The 16,350-nt window shown below is 38.6% G+C and overlaps 1 protein-coding gene across 4 annotated transcripts in view; it reads left to right on the plus strand.

Moving 5' to 3' along the window:
* EPB41L4A (erythrocyte membrane protein band 4.1 like 4A) overlaps positions 1–16,350 on the plus strand; it is a 264,564-nt gene that overhangs the window by 146,776 nt on the left and 101,438 nt on the right. For all 4 annotated transcript variants that reach the window (XM_036848718.1, XM_036848720.1, XM_036848717.1 and 1 more), the window contains 3 exons: positions 3,471–3,549; positions 13,271–13,368; positions 14,558–14,678. In XM_036848718.1, the coding sequence (XP_036704613.1) occupies positions 3,471–3,549; positions 13,271–13,368; positions 14,558–14,678 (298 nt within the window). The remainder of the gene's footprint in view (positions 1–3,470; positions 3,550–13,270; positions 13,369–14,557; positions 14,679–16,350) is intronic.

A 16,350-nucleotide genomic window follows, 5' to 3' on the forward strand; every position in this document is an offset into this window, starting at 1 on the left:
CTTGCATATGTTACCAGATGCTTGTTGGGAATCAGATGTTTAGGAAACATTTTTGCACATTATCAAATACAGTCGAATAGTAATTTATATATTTGGGCACCAGACACTTTGTATGTAAGTGGGAAAGGGAGGGCTGATTTGGGCCAAAAGTCCTAAAAGAAAATTAGTCCAAACAATGTTTTTAATTATATATTTTTCAAATTTCTGCTTAACTGCTCATCACTCAATACATTTCAACTATCTAGGCTTGGTCAATAGGGTGTAATCTGTCATGTTCCAGAGAATAAAAGCAGCTCTGGAGTCCGGACAAGGCCTTCCTCCCTTTGTGCACCATCTCAGCAGCATCTGTGCTCCTCCTGCCCCCACATGCCAACCCTCGTGTCCTGCAGGTGCAGGTGGACCCATCTGCTCAGTAACCCAGAGCTTGATTGGCACAGATCAGCAGCGGGTGGACTTCCCAGCTCTTCTAAATATTTAATAGTCAGTGTCTCCTTGACATCTGTGTTCAGGGGTAGAGGTCTGTTTGTCACAAATGGAAACACAGGGATTAAGGAAACATAGAACTCAGACATATGGAATCCACTCTAACGATAAATTGTAACAAAGTTTCTTTTAAAATTTAGTTTCTAAAAAAGCTCCAACCTAAGGAGTGCCTTACACAGGAAGGCGTAACTTAGGGGAGCGGGGCGAGGCCCTAGTGTTGCTTGCCTTCTGTGTGCCAGGAACAGGGGTTTTATACACATAGCTTGTGTGTCATAATAATAATAAATAATAACATAGTTCATATATTATAAATTCATTATGGCTTTGTTATCTGTTGTTCTATGTAACTTCCTCTCCCCAGCTTCTAAATTGGTGACTTTATTTACTTAGTTAGAAATGAAAATAAACTGTATGTCTGTTATACAGTATCAGAGACTTGGGATAACAGTGTGTGGGTGGAAGTATTTTTACACAGGTGCCTGTTTCGTATCTTTTTTATTTGTGTGGGAGAGCTTTTGTTGGAGGAAAAAATTAGAAACTATGACCACCGATTGGTGCACCAGGTAACAGATCCATTTTAAAACAGATTTAATATAAGATCTAGTTACCACATTGCTCAGAAGTATGCAGTTTTGGAAACAGTGCAGGTTATATTTGTACCTTCTGAAATAGAAATATTTCTAGTGAAAATATAATGTGGTTGGCAAACGAAGGGGCTTGTGTCCTCTTGCACAGTATGAGTGTTTAATTATATTTTATATTTTCCCAGGTACAACTCCAGATTTTGTTTCATATATGTTTGGTATTTGTGCATGTAGTTCTTCTGTGTGGGGTAAATGACTGAGATGAGAAATGTGTTCTTAAATATGTAAGAACATATTTTTAGATTCAGAAAAGTTTAAGAATGAAACAAATATTGCTCCTAATCCTACCACATAGCCTCACTGATAATTTTGTTTTTAAATGGTAAGAGATATACATGGTAAGAAGTTTCTGACTTATCAGTTTTGCTAAAAGTAGAATTTAAATGTCCTCACCAAAAGGAAAAGTTAGTATGTGAGGGGATGGATGTGTTAATTAACTTGCTGGGGAGTAATGCTTTCACAATGTATACTTTTAAATATCTTATAATTTAACTTGTCAATTATACCTCAATAAAGCTGGGCAAAAAAAGTTTACAGCCCCTCTTCCCAAAATTTGCCACTCTTGGTAATTTCTTATGCATTCTTCTGTTGGGGTGTGGGCCCATATTTTAACAGATAACTTTCTTTTACACACAAAAGGAGCCATATTTCTGCAGTCAGAAATAGAGCTTGGTGATCTTTTCCCATCAGTACATGAAGTTCCCCTCTGCCCATTTAAACGGTTGAATGGTACCCTGTGTATGTCCTGTGGTTGACTTAAATGGCCCACCTGCTGCTGAGCATTTAAATTGTTTCCACCATTTTGCAGATTTTGGGGGTTACTTTTTGCAATAGTTAGTGGTAGGAGGATGGTTTTTAAAACTATTCATTTTGTTTATCAGTAATCTTTCTTCATTATGAAAAAATACATATGTTGTAGAAAATGTGAAAAATGGAAAATTTAGAAATAAGTAAAACTTGTGCTTATCTCACGAACCAGAGCTGAGAAGAACTGGCAATATTCTGATGTATTTGGTCCTGTCTTTTTTCTTGTGTTTATGAGCACATAGACCCATACTACATAGATAATGACATAGTTGAAGCCTTACTATTGCCCAATTCTGAACTCTTGTTTTTTCATTTTGCGTTTTCTGTCTTTAGAAATTCGTGGTGAGTGTAATGTTTTAAACAACTTTGTTGAGGCACCTTTGACATAAAAAATTTGTATATATTTAAGGTGTACAGCTTGATGTTTTGACAGATGTATACATTGTGAAAAGAGCACCGCATCAAGCTAAATAATTTATCTATCACCTCGGCATAGTTACCAGGGTGGGCGTGGGGTGAGAAGATTTAAATTAAGATCGATCCTCTTAGCCAATTTCAAGTATGTAATACAGTAGTATTATACAATAGTTAACTATTGTCCCCAAACTCTACATTAAATCCCCAGAACTCATTCATCTTGCATAACTGACACTTTTTACTGTTTGACCGACAGCTTCCCATGTCTCCCTCCTCCTGGCCCTGGGCGGCCACCATTCTGCTCTCTGCACTTAGGCATGCGACTGTTTTAGATTCCACGTATAAGTGAGATCAGGCAGTATTTGTTTTTTTGTGTCTGGCTTGTTGCACGTAGCTTAATGTTCTCCAGGTTCATCCATGTTGTCACAAATGGGAGGATTTCCTTCTTTTCATGGCTGAATAATATTACATTGTGTATGTATATCCCATTTCTTTGTGCGCATTCATCTACTGATAGGTTGTTTCCATGTCTTGGCTTTTGTAAATGATGTTGCGGTGAAAATGGGGGTGCATACATCTCTTGGAGATCCTGATTTCATTTCCTTTGGATAAATACCCAGTAGTGGGATTGTTGGCTCATATGGTAGCTCTGTTTTTAACTTTCTGAGGAACTTCCATACTGTTTTCCCTAATGGTTTGATTAATTTCCATCCCACCAACAGTGCACAAGGCTTCCCCTTTCTCCACATCCTCACCAACACTTTTGTCTTTTTGACAATAGCCCTTCTTGCAGGTGTGAGGTTGGCATCTCACTGTGGTTTTGATTTGTGGCATTTTTCTGATGATTAGCCATGTTGAATATCTTTTCATGTATCTTTTGGCCATTTGAATGTTTTCCTTGGAAAAATGTTTATTTAGGTTCCATTATTTTAATTGGGTGATTTGTTTTTTGCTATTGAGTTGTGTAAGTTCCTCATATATTTTTGGATATTAACCCCTTATCCAGTATATGGTTTGCAAATCTTTTTGGTGAGTGTAATTTTTAGTAGTTGTGTAATATTACACTACTACTTTGACTAATTTATAATGTGAAATTTAATTTCTATTTCTTATTTTTAGCTGGACCTCCGTATACTTTGTATTTTGGTATTAAATTCTATGCCGAAGATCCATGTAAGCTTAAAGAAGAAATAACCAGGTATAGTACTGACTTTGCTTTTGATCAGTACATGTATGACATATACAAAAGGCTTTATTTAAAACAAATTGGGGTCAAATATTTGGATGGGTGTCTGCAGGCATTTTGTAATGGGACTCCTGTGAGAGTTAAATTTAAACTAGCATTGCGTGAGGCAGTTCAGTGTCTGACGATAGATGTGTTTGAACAATGGCATGGACCTGGGTGACATGATAATAGATTCTGCATCTGCTGTGATGGGATATTTCTGTATTGTTACTGTGAAGGATGCATTCAGTCTTTGTAGTCCTGTAAACGTAGCCATCTGAACTGCGTAAGTGGAGGATATATATATTTTAAAATTTATTTTATAGAAGTACAGTTGATTTACAATGTTTTGTTAGTTTCTGCTGTACAGCAAAGTGATTCAGTTATACATATACATATATATTCTTTTTCATATTCTTTTCCCGTGGTTTGTTACAGATATTGAATATAGTTCCCTGTGCTATACAGTAGGACCTTGTTGTTTATCCATTCTATATATAATAGTTTGCATCTGCTAATTCCAAACTCCCAATCCCTCCCTCCCCCACCCCACCTCCCCCTTGGCAACCGCAAGTCTGTTCTCTATGTCTGTGAGTCTGTTTCTGTTTCATGGATAAGTTCACTCATGTAGGGACAATATTTTGATGCTGAGTTTGCATACGTAATTATAAACTTGAAGAGCCACTCACTTGTCTTTAATTGTTGTAGCTTAAATATCAGCTGTCCAGGGATTTCATTCATCTCTATGGAAAATGAAAAGATAATTGCTTTTAGTATTAAGGGAGAGAAAAAACCTAGTGTTTTTTAATGCATTACTTTACCTTTGTCATCAAATATCTTATTTTCAGTTAAAACAGAATTTCTGATTGGTATTGATTATATTGTTAAAGCAGCCCATGCCAGCATTTGAAAATGGCTTAGAAAGAGCAGACAATAGCATTATGTTTTCACTTATTCCACTAGTGACCTGCCTGCATGTGGTAGCAAAAACAGAAGCGTTTTCCCTAACTTAACTCTAAATGGTCAGTTTTCCTAGTGAACCCGTCATTGGCTTGAGTAAAGCCTAATGCATTGCTCAGAAAATTGGAAATCATCTCCTTGATAACTAAGACAGTCTATGGTCTTGTTTCTATTCTATCCTTTCATCTTTTTCCTTAGACTTTCTTTTGTCTTGATTCTGCACTGCACATAGATGAGTGAGAAGAGGGTCAGCTAATCAGACCTTTTCTCTTCCGCTCTGAAGTGCTGTAATTAGGCCTCATTTGTAGAACTGTGCTGACATCTGCTTTGCAGCGAGCACTTGCAAAGGCAGGGCTGCCTGTCCAGGGTTTCTCCGAGCACACCTCTATGGGAGAAGGGACACTGTGTTGGGGAGAGGTTGAGGCGAGGGGTCATGTTGACATTAGAATTTCATGAAGAGTCTTTGCATTCAAGAGGGATTTCTGAGTTGAGGGCTTATGGGGAAACTGAGTCCAAGTGGTATAAATGCACATTTATATCTGTAACTCATTAGGGAATTACAGGGCACAACATTTTATGAAAATACAAGGAAAGTTCTTCATTTTGATTTTATCAGTAACCTCTCTGTGCTCAATTTCCTCACCTGTAATATTGGAGATGTACCTGTCTCGTAAGGTTTTTGTAAGCATTAAATGGAATAATGTTTGTAAAGCTCTTATAAGTTGGTTGTTTCCGCTCATAGTTAAGTGCTTGATAAATGCTGGCACTTATTATTTCGTTCTGTCTTTGCTCTGGTGGTTCAGTGAGTTACGTCTTTTTTTTTTTTTTTTTGGCTGCATTGGTTCTTCGTTGCTGCGCGCGGGCTTTCTCTGGTTGCGGCGAGCGGGGGCTACTCTTCGTCGCAGTGCACGGGCTTCTCATTGTGGTGGCTTCTCTTGTTGCGGAACATGGGCTCTAGGTACGTGGGCTTCAGTAGTTGCAGCACTCGGGCTCAGTAGTTGTGACACGCGGGCCCTAGAGCGCAGGCTCAGTAGTTGTGGCGCAGGGGCTTAGTTGCTCTGCGGCATGTGGGATCTTCCCGGACCAGAGATCGAACCCGTGTCCCCTGCACTGGCAGGCAGATTCTTAACCACTGCACCACCAGGGAAGTCCCCCAGTGAGTTACATCTTAAATGAGAGTTAGATTCCAAAAGATACTTGATTTAGTATTAAGAAGGGGGGAAAAGGGCAGTGTTTTATAACGCATTACTTCACATCTGTTTACCAAATACTGATGATGAAGAGAAATTTCCCTTTAGAAACTACTAACAGCTCATTAGCAGAATATATGGATTTGTGTGTAATCTACAACCCCACAATATATTGAATACAACCTTGTTTTCCTCAAGTTTTAGACCATTTCATGTAAAGAACCAGATGATATTGTTGGCTTACAGTTAGTGGCCATGATCTATAATAATTTGTTTTTATTGTACAAAACATAGAGTCGAATTTAAGTAAGTTAAACGAGCATTTAATGTGATATTATTGTACACTGAGTCTTAGTATATCCTAGAGATAAAATCATTGATTTGCATGAATATGCTAACTTAAATGGTTAGGCATAATGGACTTTAAAAAGGGAAGGGAGTCAATTACATGAGATAATTTTGGCAAAAGCAAAAACTGAAACCAAAAGACAGAATCCCCCAAAATAAGCTACTAAAGGAAAAGCATACTTAGGCCAGCATTTTCAAGTCGAACATTTATCTTGCTTCAGTTCGTTGGAAAATTGTTCCAACCTACTCTGTACTGGCTCTTAGGTTGTTTGTAATTTTTTTCCTTCACTTTCTCTCTTCTTTTTCTTTTTTCTTTTTTCTGAAATTTAATTTAAAAAATTGAAGTATAGTTGATTTACAGTGTTTCAGGTGTAGAGCAAAGTGATTCATTATACATACACATATATATTCTTTTTTGGATTCTTTTCTGTCATAGGTTATTACAAGATATTGAATATAGTTCCCTGTGTTATACAGTAGGTTCTTATTCCATCTATTTTGTACATAGTTTGTAATTTTTTGATATGAAAAATAAAGCTACAGTAAACATGCTTTTTTTCCCTGAATTTTATTTTATTATTTTATTTATTTTTTCTTTATTGGAGTATAATTGCTTTACAATGTTATGTTCGTTTCTGCTGTACAACAGTGAATCAGCTATAAGTATACATATATCCCCATATCCCCTCCCTCTTGAGCCTCCCTCCCATCCTCCCTCCCATCCTCCCTATCCCACCCCTCTAGGTCATCACAAATAAACATGCTTTTTTTAAAAAAAAATAATTATTTTTATTGTGGTGATTCCATCTAAGAACAGTTAAACGACAAAATACAGTAGAGAGTCAAACACAGCTCCCTTTTTTTTTTTTTTTTGGCACGCGCATGTGGGATTTTAGTTCCCCAGCCAGGGATCAAACCTGCACCCCCTGCATTGGAAGCACAGAGTCTTAACCACTGAATTACCACCAGGGAAGCCCCTAAACATGGTTTTACTTATTCTTCCATGTACAGTTTTTTTTGAAAGTCACACAATTTCCTACATACGGTTAAAGACATCTTTCACTATCTAACCCATTTGTTTTACTCCTGCCCTTGTGGATGACAACCCAACTTGTTTCCTTTTTAAAATTATATGTGATACTGCATTGAATCTTCTCATGTAGATAAGTTATCATGCTAGATGACGTATTCCAGAAGGACATTGTATCTAGGGGGAAATTTTTTTAGATGAATGGGATGCATTAAAAAATAAGGCTCCAGACTATGAAAAATATAAGTTAATAGAATTGCTTCAACTTGGAGTACCTGCTATGTGCTCTAAAATGTTTCCTGAATAGATGAAGTTGGGGGACTCTGAGGTCATATATCCTACCCTCCATTTTTATAAAAAGTTCCTGAGATGTTAGCCAGCTTCTTTCTTCTTAAACATTTTGAAGAGAGGAAACCTTACTGCTTCACAAAGCAGTGGAAGTTCAATAAGAAAGAAAAGATCTCTGGAACTTCTGACATCAGCACTAGGTTTTCTTTCTAGGTTTATGCGAAATAAATCTAACCTCTTTTCTCTTTATCAGTTTTTTAAATAATTTGTGTCCTCATGACATCTGTTAAACTTATTTTCAATTCTGATTCAAAATATTATGACAGCCTTCCATGTATTATGTGTCATTCATAGCTATCTTCTGCAGATTCAATAAGCATAATGCACATATTCGTTAAGAAGGCAGACTTTGGAGGCAGACAGGCTGGGTTTTGCAGGCTTGCTCTGCCACTCACTGGTTGTGTTATCTTGAGAAGATTACATAACCTTTTAAAGTCTCAGTTTTCTCATCTGTAAAATGGCATTATAGTATTTCTTCAAAAAGATGATGGGGGACTTCCCAGGTGGTGCAGTGGTTAAGAATCTGCCTGCCAATGCAGGGGACACGGATTCGATCTCTGGTCCGGGAAGATCGCACATGCTGCGGAGCAACTAAGCCACAGCTGTGTGCCACAGCTACTGAGCCTGCGCTCTAGAGCCCGTGAGCCACAACTACTGAAGTCCGTGCACCTAGAGCCCGTGCTCTGCAACAAGAGAATCCACCGCAATTAGAAGCCCGCGCGCACCGCAACGAAGAGTAGCCCCTGCTCGCTGCAACTAGAGAAAGCCCGCGCGCAGCAACGAAGACCCAACGCAGCCAAAAATAAATAAATAAAAGATGATGGGAGGAATATATAAGATAATACATGTAAAGTACTTACCATAATGCAAAAATGATGTGTTCAGTAGATGGTGGGGGTAGCTAAAATAGAAATAATGATTATCTTATATTTTCAAATTACTGACTAAAAAATTAGGGAGGAAAAGACCAACTTGGAGCCCTGACGATAGGTCTTCCAGGTTAAAGTCAATCCATTAATCAGAATATCCTACTACTGCCCTCTAGCCTGCATTTCTTGAATTTGGACATAAAGACAGAATTCACTCACTCACTCATCCTCCGTTCAATAACTCTGTGGAGCATTGTTGTCCAGTGCACTGAGGACAAGGAGATTCTATAGTGACCAAAAGAGAGCTATGCTTTCAGTCCTCCAGAGAGAGAAGGCGGAGAGTGAGTGAGTCTGAGTGCGTGACTCTGCCTGTTGCTTTGCTGACAACCCTGTGTGTGATGACACTGAAATTTTAACTCTTTCTAAAAAGAGAATAATGTTAGTTCCAAGTGACTTGTTCATGATGAATACATTTTAGCTTCTGAAAACAGGTGTTTGTTTTAAAATATTTTATTGTACTTTGTTGGGGATTGACATTAAGCTCGTCAATTATTTATTATTATAACACTGGGTAATCCATATCCTTTGTTAAGGTTAGTGTGTTTTAGCTTCTTTATGAGCTGAGTGACCTTCAGTCACACAGTCTCTTCCGGTGTCCCTGTCTCCTTCTCTAAGTGAAGTTAATGGGTCTCAACACATCAGAGTTGAGCTGTGGGTCACATTTCAGTATGGATGCAAAAGACATTGTGACCTTTAAAGGACTATATAAATACAAGGTGATACTGCTACTCTTTGCTCCTGTATGTTTATCATCAGTTTTAAACTGCAAAAATGTTATTCCCAGTCTTTGTCATTTTCTCTTGAGAGTCAGTGGGTGCTTTCTCTCCTGCTTTTCTTTTTCTTAAGTCATACATGCTATTTCCCCCACAGTGTTCAGTACTATGTTATTATTTAAACCTTTCCTTCTGTCCTGCACATTAAGTTTCATCCAGAATGATTAGGCTCCTGTCACAGGCTGCATCCTTCTCTGTTGGATGCAGGAAACCGTCCTGCCTTTCCTGTAGGCAGGTGCTCTCCTCTCAGATGTCTCAGTGTCACATTTTGCTGGCACCAGAAATCAAACTTCTACTTGTCCTCATATCTTTCAGTTTCCTCACCAGGGTCTCAAGTCATTGGAAGGTGCACTTCAGCCTTCGTTGCTGTGAGCCTTCCTGGCTGTCTTGGGCCCCAGAAATCTCAGGAGAACCTCCTGTTTGGGCTCTGGAAAGAACAACATCTCTTCTTTAAGCAAATCTCCTTTGCCTGTTCTTCTCATCTCTGACACTTGCTAAATTGTCTATGGTCCTTAGCAGCTTGTACATCCTGGGTGTCAATTCAGCTCTATTCTATGAACATCACATAAACGCAAAATGGTGAGGCCAGTATTTCAGGCCCTTCTCTTGTGTTGTACTGGTTGTACTGTCGTGATGAGTGAGGATGGGGTGCAAGATGGAGGGCTTCTCCCCCAGGGCTCATAATCTAGTTTGGGCCACAGTGCATGTGCACCAGTTTGGTAATTTACATACAAAGATAACCAGTAATTGCTTTATGTGGCCTCTGCTTTGTACCAGAGTGTGTTCTGGAAAGCTTCCTTATTAAGAGGATCATGTTAAATCAACATTTTTTTTTTCCCCAATGTGGGTACAATGTAACTAGGGTTACAATATAATTTATTGTTCAAACCCTAATACTTGGGAGAATGATGAAGAGAGTTATTAATAATGGGGAATGTGTAACAGACTTAAGCTAGAACTGTCCTAGGCAAACTGGGATTTATTGGGTTAAAACCAGAGATAAACAAGGGCTCACACATGCAGTGATAGCCTTAATCAGAATGATGTAGAAGGAAAGACTCAGGAACTCTAAATCTGTAATTTAAATAAAAAATTGTAGTCTAGGTCCCATAAATGGACAAAATAAGTTATATATAGTTAAAAACAAGCCCTGAGATAAGATAAAATGTTCAGCATATAAAGATATGATTTTACCGTATCATAGATTTGTCTTATACACAATTAATATGATGCTTGCTGTGATAAAAACTAATAAAATTATTAGTTAAAAATAGTTTACTTGTCTTCTTTGATTTTAGTGGATTATTTTTTTTTAAGGAATGACTTAAAGATCTCTAGTATCTTTAAAAGGCAGGCTACCCAGGGAGGTTTGAACAGATGTCCTTTTTTTTCTTCATGAATTTCTCAGAGACAACAAAGAATGTTCATTTTTTTCCATTTTCATCTATCTGTCTATCTGTTCATTCATATATCTATCATCAAGTCAACAGCTATTTACTGAGCAGTTACTGTGTGCTAAACCCTAGGTACTGGGAATACAGTCACCAGTGGGGTCTGGTTCCTTTTTCTTTGTACCGGCTTGTCTTTCTCTGTTTCAGCTCTGTCTTTGTAAAAGCAAGGAGAAATCATCTCCTTGTTTCTCTTTACCTTTCTCTCTGAAGCAAAGTCTTATAGGATTAGGTCCCTCAGTTTCTTTATTTGGCAAAAAATTCTACTATTCAGTCAAATGTTATAAAAGTCTTAATGGGGCAAGACAAATATGCCTCTGTGATCCATTTACTCAAAAAACTACACTTTAGGAAAAGAGATTCCAAGTTAACAATAGAGGAAGGGAGTGAAGCTAAACACAAGTTTCCAGCGAGCAGTAGTAATTCTGGGGAAATGTCTCTATATTTTTGCATTTCAGTTCTGCTAATGTCACTTTACTTTTCTCCTCTTCAGGAGGAACCCAGATGATTATAACAAAGTGGATTTGATATCTAAGATGAGCATTCAGGGAACAGAAAGTAGTTAGTAGGGCTGGGAAAGTGAACGCAACTTAAGGAGTGGGGTTAGCCATTGGTAATGGCAAGAGATTTGGCTCAAGAAATAAGCAAGTCTTGTAAGCTATCTTAGGGATCTTGAACTTTGTCCTGAAGGCAAAAGGAAGTGTCTTAAGTTTTGTTTGTTTTTAAATCAAGGGAGTGACATTATCCTAGTTACCTCTTGGAAGTGTCATTTGCAAGGGAGATAAGTATGACTAGTGGCAAGGATAGTGAAGGTTTTAGAAACCCAGTGGTTAGTGACCTGGACTAGGAGAAGGAGGAAAGTGTATAGACTCCAAAAAACAGGTTTAGTGATTGAATGTGGGTGCCTAGGGTTACACATTGTCCTGGGTTTCCCTTGCTTATGTGTCTGGAGAACCGTGGTGACATTTACTAAATGAGTAGTGGAGAAACACAGGGTGTTAGGCAGATTTTCACTTAAGCCTGTGGGTACAAAGTTGATTATCAGTCTTCTAGAAATAATCAGAGTAGCATCTAAAATTCACTAAGAACTTTGGTTGTGAGCCTTGGGTGAAGAAAAACTTACCACGGTTGATTTTTATAATTAATTTCCTATGCTTTTTTCCTGCCATTCCCAATGACAGCAAGCGTCACCTTGCAAAGAAAGAGAAATCACAGAAGACAGCCTGGTGTGTGTGTGTGTGTGTGTGTGTGTGTGAGAGAGAGAGAGAGAGAGAGAGAGAGAGAGAATAAGTGATGGTGGCTGAGGATGGCATGGATGGTTCATTGTATTGGTTCATAAACCTCTGGCCTCTTTCACCCACTGGCAGAAAGGCTGAATGGGAGGGGTAGGGGGAAAGCTAGCTAAGGTTGCATAACATCCTGACTAAGAGAGTGCTAGGGTCACATTGCCTGCGTTCCAGTTCTAGCTATGCTACTTAACTAGTTGCGAGATCGTGGACAAATTTTTTCATCTCTTTGTGTCTGTTAGCTTCTTCATCTGCAAAATGGAGATAATAATAGTACTAATCTCATTTTAAAGTCTTAAATAAGTTATTGTCTGTAAAATACTTGGAATGAGTTACTATATTTACAATGTTTAGAACAGTGGGTAGCACTATTATTTATTTAGTTATTTATTCATTCGTTCATTCATTCATTCATGCATTTATTTATTTATGGCCGCTGTGTTGGGTCTCCGTTGCTGCGTGTGGGCTTTCTCTAGTAGTGGTGAGTGGAGGCTACTCTTTGTTGTGGTGCACGGGCTTCTCATCGTGGTGGCTTCTCTTGTTGCGGAGCACGGGCTCTAGGTGCACGGGCTTCAGTAGTTGTAGCACGCAGGCTTCAGTAGTTGTGGCACGCAGGCTCAGTAGTTGTGGCTCACGGGCTCAGTAGTTGTGGCTCACGGGCTCAGTAGTTGTGGCGCACAGGCTTATTTGCTCCACGGCATGTGGGATCTTCCCGGACCAGGGCTCGAACCCATGTCCCCTGCATTGGCAGGCAGATTCTTAACCACTGCGCCACCAGGGAAGCCTGGTAGCACTATTATTATACAAGGTTTTCTTTTAGCAGATGGAATGAGCAAAGCCGCAGATAATGGGCAACATCTTAATAAGTGGGAGGATTGATGGAATTACATTATAATGGCCTTTCTGTCCTGTATCCATGATTTTAGACCCTGATAACATAGCATATTGGCTGGGTCCTTGTAATTTGTTCATCCCAGTGAGAACATGTTGTAGTGTTAGTGGCAGTGGCAGTGATGAGAATGGTGAGACTAGCTTGTATGAAACCTCCACGTCAACCTGATGAGGTGTAGATACTTCATGATCTCACTTTTACCCTTGAAGAGCCTGGCTGTTATGTGAAGCAGCTGCCCAAGGCCAAGAGCTCGTGAGTCCTGGAGCTGGGATGCAGTCCAGCTGGTTTAACTTGAGAGCCTGCACTCTTTAGCCACTGCCCTGATTGCCTCTGCAGTGTGTGTAAATAGTCCCTGTTCACGCAACGGCCCCCTCACAAAAGAGCAGAAAGTGGCTTTATTTTCATTAAAGGTGTTGTGTTTCAGGGTCTGAAACTACAGGTCAGGGTAGTGGAAGATATCATTAATCTCTCTTTTCCATTTCTCTTTTAGATATCAGTTTTTCTTGCAGGTGAAGCAAGATGTCCTTCAGGGCCGGCTGCCCTGCCCCGTCAACACTGCTGCTCAGCTGGGAGCGTATGCCATCCAGTGTAGGTTCCACTTAAGCAAATTTGCTTCAGAGCTCTTGAGAAGAATGTTTGAATTTTTCTTTTTAAGCAAGTTTATAAAGTTCTTGTTAGCAAATGACATTTTGCTAAAAAGAAATTGAATTTAGTCAGAATTCAAGTTTTAATCAGTGTGCCTTCAGAAGGGGTAAAAGTGAAGCCGGTTACATATCCCTTGTAGTAAGTTGCATGGAGTTTTAGTCACAGGAATAGCACTGATTCTTGATTCAGTGGAAGGTCTGAAAATTTGTTCTAGTCTACATTCCACCGGAGTTGATTGATCCCTCTGAGCCGCTCTGCCTCAGAGATCCCACTGCTTCCAAGCGGCTGTTGTGATGACCCCACGTGGGCAGGTGCCATCGCCAGTTTAGAGCGTGGCCCACAGTCCGCAACCATTGTCCATCAGCTCTTGCCATCAATATGGCGGCCATGGGGGCAGCTCCAGGTTGCACTGTCGTTTTGGAGGCTGAAGCTGAGGCTGTTTCCACTTATATTTACTGAGCCCCTTCTAAGAATCAAGCAGGCTATGGAGGGGATAAGACAGCATGTTCCTTGCCTGTGTGATTCTTGCAGACCATAAATAGTTTAGAAAAAATATTCTAGGAAAAATGTTGCGTAAATGCACTGGGGAACTGGTTGGGTTTGGAAGGTGGATTAATATAGGGAGAATTTTTATAAGCATAACATAGTGAGCTCTCTGGTTTCATTTAGTTTCTTTGTGTAAACTGTAATGGGGTTATGTGCAGCATTGTATTATATTTCCATGACCATTATGTGGGGCAAATACGTTTTGAACCACATGATTTATCTCTTTGTGTCATTGCCTGAGAGAGGATATGGTTGTTTTTCACCTCAAGCATTTCCATTATATGTACTTTAAATTCTGTTTACAACATTTTACTTCATATAAACTGGTAAGAATAACTTAAATGAAAATGATAATCATAGTCTTGCCGAAAGCAAACATTTTATCTTTTTAAGGTAAGATTTTGTTTATACTATCCATATATTCTCATCAGAGTTGTTTTAAACTAAAATTAGTTATTATCTTATATAAATTTATTAATAAAGCATTTGAAGAAAATGTTTAAGCATGAGAAGAATACTTTTATTCCTGTATTTTTAGGAATATTTTCCTAAAATGGAAAAAAATTACAGTTTCTTTCTTTTTTAGCGGAACTTGGAGATTATGATCCGTATAAGCATACTGCGGGGTATGTGTCAGAGTACCGGTTTGTTCCTGATCAGAAGGAAGAACTTGAAGAAGCTATAGAAAGGATTCATAAAACTCTAATGTAAGAATCACATTTTATTAACAATAATCAACATGTTGTACATTAGGGCCCCAGAACTTCATCTTGAAACTAGAAGTTTGTATTCTTTGACCAACATCTCTCCATTTCCCGCACCGCACCGCCCCGCCCCATCCCTACCCCCACCAGGCCCTGGTAACCACCGTTCTAGTCTCTGTTTTTGTGAGGTTGGCTTTTTTAGATTCCACATACAGGTGGTGTTATACAAGAATTTGTCTTTATCTGTCTTACTTCACTTAGCATTATGCCCTCAAGGTCTATCCATACACTTGAAAGTTGCTAAGAGAGTAGCTCTCAAATGTTATCACAACAAAAAAGAAATGGTCATTATGTAACGAGATGGAGGTGTTAGCTATGCTATAGTGGTGATCATTTTGCAGTATATAAATGTATCAAATCAACATGTTGTACACCTTTAACTTATATACTGTTATATGTCAATTATATCTCAATAAAGCTGGAAGAAAAAGAATCCCACTTTACATCGCATCGCCCATCAACCATCATTTTATGCTATTGACAGGCTTAAGAAAAGTTTCTTAACAAATTCTTCATCTGTGCCTTGAACATTTTTTCTTTTTAAAGCTTTTTTTTTTTCTTTACTGCTTATAACACTAAAATGCACATAGGAAACCCAAACAGTTTAAAAAGTATAAAGGAAAAAAAAAGTGTAAAAGAGAGAGTAAATCCCAGTACCTAAAGTCAACATATTTTTAGTTAATGGCCTTTCAGACCTCTCTCTATGCATGATTTCCCATAGAGAAAATTTATTTTATATAGATTTATGTATGTATGATTTTACAATGAAATCATTCTGTGCATACTGTATTTTGCAATCTTCTATTTTTTTCAGTCACCAGTACCTTGTGAAATTTATTTTTTTTAAACTATAAATATATGTTATTACCACAAAAGCCTTAATGTATTCTGGATTTGCTCTGTCTTAAGTATGTAAGTTCTTCACAGTTACAAGCAAAACCCTATTCAGTCTCTAGCAATGAATCTGGAGATCATGATGCCAGTGTGGAGCCTCAAGGGGTATTATGTTAACACCACATGCGCTTCTGAGAAATAAACACACTCCACTAGTAGGATTTTCAATTAATGGCCTGCAGCATTGAAGTTATAATTTAATTATAGTTATTTTGGTTAAATCCTCTATACTGATTTTTGCTTTATTGCCTCTTATGTAACATTCCCCTTTGAATTTGCTTGGTTTCTTTCAGATGTATTATAGTTCAGGTGAAAAAAATGTAGAATTAATCTGGTCAACAAAAAATGTTTGCCTAAAGGATCTGTTTCAGTGAGTAGCACCAGAAGTCAGTTGCTGAATTGCAATCAGAGAAACCAGGCTCTCCACCTTGTATTAACATGCCCCAGAATGCTCTCCAGCCTGGTTCTAGAGTCCTTCGTTTTAAGGTTTCACTGAAGTGGGTGCTAAGAGAGTACCTGTTATAACATTATGAAGGGCACCGTGTTTGGCACATTCTGAGAATACTGATTCTGCTCGGAGTTTCCAAGTACACTTATGTTTTGAAATTATCAGGGAGCTTTGATAAAGGGCCTTATCTGTTTTATGGCATGGTGTTGACAGCGTGACTGCTATTTCTAAGAGACTAAAGCTTGATCAAGATTTGGTAGCTTTCTTGTGTCT

The sequence above is a fragment of the Balaenoptera musculus genome, chromosome 3 (assembly GCF_009873245.2).
Source record: "Balaenoptera musculus isolate JJ_BM4_2016_0621 chromosome 3, mBalMus1.pri.v3, whole genome shotgun sequence".
Lineage (NCBI taxonomy): Eukaryota > Metazoa > Chordata > Mammalia > Artiodactyla > Balaenopteridae > Balaenoptera > Balaenoptera musculus.